Source organism: Anneissia japonica, unplaced genomic scaffold (genome assembly GCF_011630105.1).
Source record: "Anneissia japonica isolate Jap-2015-1 unplaced genomic scaffold, ASM1163010v1 scaffold2326_len296723_cov167, whole genome shotgun sequence".
Taxonomy (NCBI): Eukaryota; Metazoa; Echinodermata; class Crinoidea; order Comatulida; family Comatulidae; genus Anneissia; species Anneissia japonica.
The window spans coordinates 27,085-33,250 of NW_022697846.1; the positions used below are offsets into that span (position 1 = coordinate 27,085).

Below are 6,166 nucleotides of genomic sequence, written 5' to 3' on the forward strand. Positions count from 1 at the left end.
AACTAAATATGATTAAAATAACAATAAATTTAAAATTATTAATAACAATTGGTTGGGTATGATAATGTGTATGTCTGTCTCTTATACACATCTAGATGTGTATAAGAGACAGATTCATATGCTTGCATGCAACACAAGTCATGCTAACTGCCTTTTCATACCTTGTTCTCCAAGACTTTATTAGCACTATCTGCAATACCATTGGCCTTTGGACTAGCAGCTACCGCAGACGCTTTCCGTTGGCCTTGACTTGAATCTTCTGATTTACGCTTGCAACATCGTTGACTATCGCATGCATCTGTCTTGCACACAAGAACACAGCTAGCCTCTTTCAGAGCACTATCAGTGCTATCCCGCTATTAAAATAAGATAACATTTATAGTCAATTAAAAATTGAAAATTCTTGAACAAGCATGTGTAGTTGCTATGTTCTGAGGTGGGAGTTTCCACTATTTATCAGAGATGTTTTGTCTTATATCAAACATATTTTTGAAGTGTTTTGTCTTTTTTTCAATCATATTTATGAAGTCTTTTAAAAGAAAAAAACTTAGGTATGGAAGGTTACATTATGTATTAAAGGTGTTCTGCCTTATATTAAAGTTTTACCAGAACCAATGACAATCATTTTTTATGAATAGTCTTTTAAAAGGCAAAACATGGCAGTAGAAGGTTCCATTATTTATTAGGGGTGTTCTTTCTTATATTAAAATCATGTTTATCAGAACCATTAACAATCATTTATGAAGTCTTTTAAAAGACAGAAATTAGGGGTGGAGGGGTCCATTGCATATTGGGGTTGTTCTCTTTTACATTATAATCAAGTTTATCAGAACAAATACAGTACTAGCAATCTTTTTGTTAGAAACTTTTAAAAAGACAAAACTCACCACAAACTCTGGCTGAATTGTAGTAGAATGAATTCCTCGTTTGTGGAAGAACTCCTTAAGACTCTCTGATGTTGCCATGTAATCGTCAACATCACCGGTGACAATTATGTGCGCTGTCGCTATCGTCAAATTTGACGTCAACTGCCACACATGAAAATCATGCAGACTGATATTGGGAAACTAAATATGATTAAAATAACAATAAATTTAAAATTATTAATAACAATTGGTTGGGTATGATAATGTGTATGTCTGTCTCTTATACACATCTAGATGTGTATAAGAGACAGATTCATATGCTTGCATGCAACACAAGTCATGCTAACTGCCTTTTCATACCTTGTTCTCCAAGACTTTATTAGCACTATCTGCAATACCATTGGCCTTTGGACTAGCAGCTACCGCAGACGCTTTCCGTTGGCCTTGACTTGAATCTTCTGATTTACGCTTGCAACATCGTTGACTATCGCATGCATCTGTCTTGCACACAAGAACACAGCTAGCCTCTTTCAGAGCACTATCAGTGCTATCCCGCTATTAAAATAAGATAACATTTATAGTCAATTAAAAATTGAAAATTCTTGAACAAGCATGTGTAGTTGCTATGTTCTGAGGTGGGAGTTTCCACTATTTATCAGAGATGTTTTGTCTTATATCAAATATATTTTTTAAGTGTTTTGTCTTTTTTTCAATCATATTTATGAAGTCTTTTAAAAGAAAAAAACTTAGGTATGGAAGGTTACATTATGTATTAAAGGTGTTCTGCCTTATATTAAAGTTTTACCAGAACCAATGACAATCATTTTTTATGAATAGTCTTTTAAAAGGCAAAACATGGCAGTAGAAGGTTCCATTATTTATTAGGGGTGTTCTTTCTTATATTAAAATCATGTTTATCAGAACCATTAACAATCATTTATGAAGTCTTTTAAAAGACAGAAATTAGGGGTGGAGGGGTCCATTGCATATTGGGGTTGTTCTCTTTTACATTATAATCAAGTTTATCAGAACAAATACAGTACTAGCAATCTTTTTGTTAGAAACTTTTAAAAAGACAAAACTCACCACAAACTCTGGCTGAATTGTAGTAGAATGAATTCCTCGTTTGTGGAAGAACTCCTTAAGACTCTCTGATGTTGCCATGTAATCGTCAACATCACCGGTGACAATTATGTGCGCTGTCGCTATCGTCAAATTTGACGTCAACTGCCACACATGAAAATCATGCAGACTGATATTGGGAAACTAAATATGATTAAAATAACAATAAATTTAAAATTATTAATAACAATTGGTTGGGTATGATAATGTGTATGTTGCTTATACCCTCATACATAACCCTGTTTAGGGCTACAATACTATGTTTACTGACCACATATTTTAGTAGAAACTTACCTGCTCCTTTAACAAGCTTGTAATATTTTCAACATCCACGTGAGATGGAATGGACTGCATTAGAATCATAGCTGATTGCTTCACTGAAAAAAATTTTGAAAAAAAAAATTGTTTAATGCCTGTTCACACGTGCACCTGATGTTTATTTACCATCTGGATATTATATAGGCGGTGCCCACAAAGACCGCCTATAGTGATTTTTACTGTCATATTGTAGCCATGATTTACCATACAGTGGCGGATCCAGGAATTTGAAATAGCGGAGGGTAGGTCTAGACCCTTGGTACCTAATTAATTTGTTTGAAGGGCCAAATTATTTTAAGAGTTGATCTGACGGGCCAAAGATAATCTCAGCCAAGGTGAAAGCAATTGTTACACATCTGAGTAAAACTCTTTCCGCTATTAGATACAGGTTTATTTTACAGTTCAAAATTATAGGGGCTTACTTTTAAATTGCACTAGGCCTACACTAGCAGCAGTCATAACCCACAATGTGGTCGCAGGGAATTTCTGTGTGGACGATGTGTCATAGTTTAAAAGTCAAAAAAATTCTCGCAACCCTGTACATAAAAAATGTTATTAACGAATCACAGTGAACAAAACAAAATACAGAGGCAGAACATGGCGGCATGTAGTCCTGTATGACTTGAATCATTTGCACGACCATCGAAATGTAGTTTTATAAGCACTGTTTACTAGCTGTATATATTCATGTAAAATAAGTATGCTTTAATACGAATAAGGTCCATTGATTAAAGCCCCATTCCCGGCAAAATTTTAGTTTTTAAGAAAAATCCAATTTTTGTATAATGTTATAAAGATTTATAAATATAATACGGAATTGCTAGTTCCTGAATTTAGACATTCCTAAGAATGAAAAAAAATGTAAAATAAGACTGAAATTTGATATTTTGTGTTCCACACAAAAAATAAATGCGGATGAATTTTTCATGTTGATTTTGCGATAGGTCGTGAGAAGAAATATCGTAGGCGCTGAAAACATTAGCCTATCCAACGCTGCTAGGCTAGGCCTAGCCTTACCTCGATTTAGGTTCTGTTATCACATATAAAAACGGCCGACATATTTTCCGTTGCTAGTATTGACACTTGTGAATACAATATTTCATAGGAATTATTTCAAATTTGTTAAAAAACTGATTTTGACTGAGATTTTGACACTTAAACAAACATATCTCAGAGTAACCGAACGACCGCATTGTGCGAGATGCGAAGTACAAAAACTAATCTCATTAGAGAGGGCACACGCTATTGACTGTATAAAGTATACATAAAAGCGAGAGTATTCCAGTGGATGCGATCTACAACCTCTGAATTTGCCTAGTAACGATCAATTCGTCGAGAAAATGGTAATATTTTATGAGAAATAGTCTGTATTTCTCATTTTTTTGTATTCTTTTGCGTAAAACTAAAATTCATGCCAATATTTTTCCATGATTTATAATAATTGGAGTAATGCAAATGCATATTTTCTAAAAAAAGTCAGTTTTTAGTGAAATTTTGCCGGGAATGGGGCTTTAATCTTAGATAAGAAAGTATAATACATACCCCAAGTATTGAAATGCACACCATTTGCATCCCAACACGATGGCAGGCATTTCAATACTTATTATGTATTATACTTTTTGTATTGCAATTTGGTGTTCACCTCTATGACTTAACAATGGGCTTCTTCTATCATGGGTCATCAATTAGTTATTCAGGCATAGGAATGCAATAATTAAAATGTCTATGATAAAGTTCTTACTTCCTCTATGCTGCTTTGTTAAATTTAGCAGAGCTAATAAGAATACCAATCTTGGAAATTTGTATCATATGTTCTGTTTACAGGGTTTAATTTTAGATCTCGGTGGTATAACCACACATCATAACATTTTTTTGCTTGTTTGGAGCACACAGTGAAGAGTAGGATCACAGGAAGTACCCAGTTGCTATTTATTCTATCTATGGCCTACTGTATATTTTATTTTTTATTTTATTTCAACTTTATTTCACGAGGGTAGCTCTAACAGTTGCACTACAGAGTACAGCTGACTTGAAGAGGCCCTCGAAAGAAAAACAATACATAAAATATATACAATACATTAAGAATCCAAGTAAGTAAAAGCTTTATTACGGTAAAGTTCAAAAACAATATAATAAATAAAATATTGGATAAACATTGTAACATTCATTAAAAATACAATAAACTTTAAAATTCATTATAAAATTACAAGGTGATGGTTAAAATCAGAATTTTATTGCTTTTCTCTGAGATATAAATTTAACTTGGTTAATTAGAATAAGATATATTGCATTTAAAAGGAAGAGTGTTAAGAAAGGAGGTGGCTCTGTAATAAAATGACATTTTAAAATACTGTAATTTAGGTTTAGGGACAAAAGGCCTACAGTTGTCAAACGAGTACGCATACCCTCGCGAGTAATGGGTTTCAAAAGACGATTGAGGTAATCAGGTGCAGAACCAGTGGCTGCTTTAAAAGCCAGGCAGCCAAGTTGAAGAGAAATTCTGCTAGAAACATTCAATAAATTAAGAGTTGAAAGGAGAACAGAAGAACGGGTACGAGGGTGGCAGTTAAGAATTATGCGCAAAGCACGGTTCTGTAAAGGTTGGATGTGAGAAGATATGCTATTACCCATAAAGCCCCAAAGCGAACAACAGTAAGGGAACCAAGATAGAGCCTTAGGGTACTCCCATATTGACAGAACGATAAGAAGATGAAGAGGTGAGAATAGAAACCTTTTTCTATCTTGCTCATTTTAACACCACCCCATACACATTAGGTAGGAGTTGCATTTTTGCCTTTTATTTACTGAAAATGCATTCATTGAACTTTCATTATATTTTTAATTGTTTTTTTTTCATTATTTTATTTTTCCTCAGTGGGGAAAAATTATATTCGTCTTGCAAACCAAATTGGGGCCGTGGGCTGCCTATTAAGAACCGGGGGTCTGGACCATCTCAACTCCACCGGTCTATGGTTGGGGCTGAATTTAAAAAATATTTAAATATACTGTTTCTTTTTTTTTTTTTTTCAAATGTCTTTTTTTTTATAAGTTTGCAGAATTTAGAGAGACATAGGTTGCTGGGTCCCCCTTGAATCCATCACTGCCATATCATTAACACTTGTTTCCAATTCCATTCAATTAAATTAATTGATGCTACAAAAGCCATCAAGGGCAGTTATCTGCAAGGTACAAAACGGAAACACTTCTTAAATTGCAAAATTTTGACAATTTAGGGCTTATTTAATCGATTTTAGGGTCTACTAATATGTACAAAATACACTTTTTTGTTCTCCCTGCCAAATTGTGGTTTTTTTCCCCCCGACGGGGGGCAGTGGTCACCACTGGGCTCTGCGATATGGTTAAAGCAGTTTTGATACCACACGAAGAAGAGAGGGTGAGATCAAGCCTAAGTGGGTATGACAAACTAATTGAGAAAGGGTGAAATGTGTTAAGAAAGCGAAAAAATCTCGCTTGACCGTGTAAAGGAAGATAATAAAGAGGGTGTTCGGGTGATTAGGCGATTTTGCAAAGGCAAATGAAAAGGAAAAACTTTTGACGTGTTTCGAAAGGGGTGATTCCACAGTTCAAGAAATTCTTTTGCTCAAAATGATTACAAAAAATAATTAGTAAATTCATACGTAATTAAATATAATTGATGATGACGATGATACATGATATATCATATGATTCAATATAACATAATTATTATGTTTTTGCTTTTTTTCATTGCATGTATAGTCCAGTCCGAAATGTAGCAATATCAGAGGTTGCATTTTTTTTTGCTATATTTTTAAAAAATTGGATATGATGTAGAGTAGACATTGATAAATCAAAAAAGTATGTGCAACATTTTTTTTTTC

At 33.8% G+C, this 6,166-nt stretch overlaps 2 protein-coding genes across 2 annotated transcripts in view; both read right to left on the reverse strand.

The window, feature by feature from the left end:
- Nucleotides 1–117: 117 nt before the first annotated feature.
- LOC117102356 (zinc transporter 1-like) lies at nucleotides 118–1,063 on the reverse strand. The gene is made up of 2 exons (XM_033242619.1): nucleotides 888–1,063; nucleotides 118–356 (listed from the first exon to the last, which is right to left on the reverse strand). Exons 1-2 carry the CDS (start codon nucleotides 963–965, stop codon nucleotides 156–158), a joined length of 279 nt encoding a protein of 92 aa, XP_033098510.1. The 5' UTR covers nucleotides 966–1,063; the 3' UTR covers nucleotides 118–155.
- Nucleotides 1,064–1,182: 119 nt separating this feature from the next.
- Nucleotides 1,183–6,166, reverse strand: part of LOC117102353 (zinc transporter 1-like) — a 14,085-nt gene continuing 9,101 nt past the window's right edge. Inside the window, exons 6-8 of the mRNA XM_033242615.1 lie at nucleotides 2,283–2,365; nucleotides 1,953–2,132; nucleotides 1,183–1,421 (exon numbers count right to left, since the gene is read on the reverse strand). Coding sequence (XP_033098506.1) covers nucleotides 1,221–1,421; nucleotides 1,953–2,132; nucleotides 2,283–2,365 — 464 coding nt within the window. The 3' untranslated portion in view covers nucleotides 1,183–1,220. The remainder of the gene's footprint in view (nucleotides 1,422–1,952; nucleotides 2,133–2,282; nucleotides 2,366–6,166) is intronic.

Excerpts from the sequence above, each read along its gene's own strand:
- LOC117102356 (XM_033242619.1), bottom strand. The coding sequence starts at position 965 with ATGGCAACATCAGAGAGTCTTAAGGAGTTCTTCCACAAACGAGGAATT. Across the intron at positions 357-887 it reads CAATTCAGCCAGAGTTTGTG|CGGGATAGCACTGATAGTGC; the intron begins GTGAGTTTTGTC and ends TTATTTTAATAG.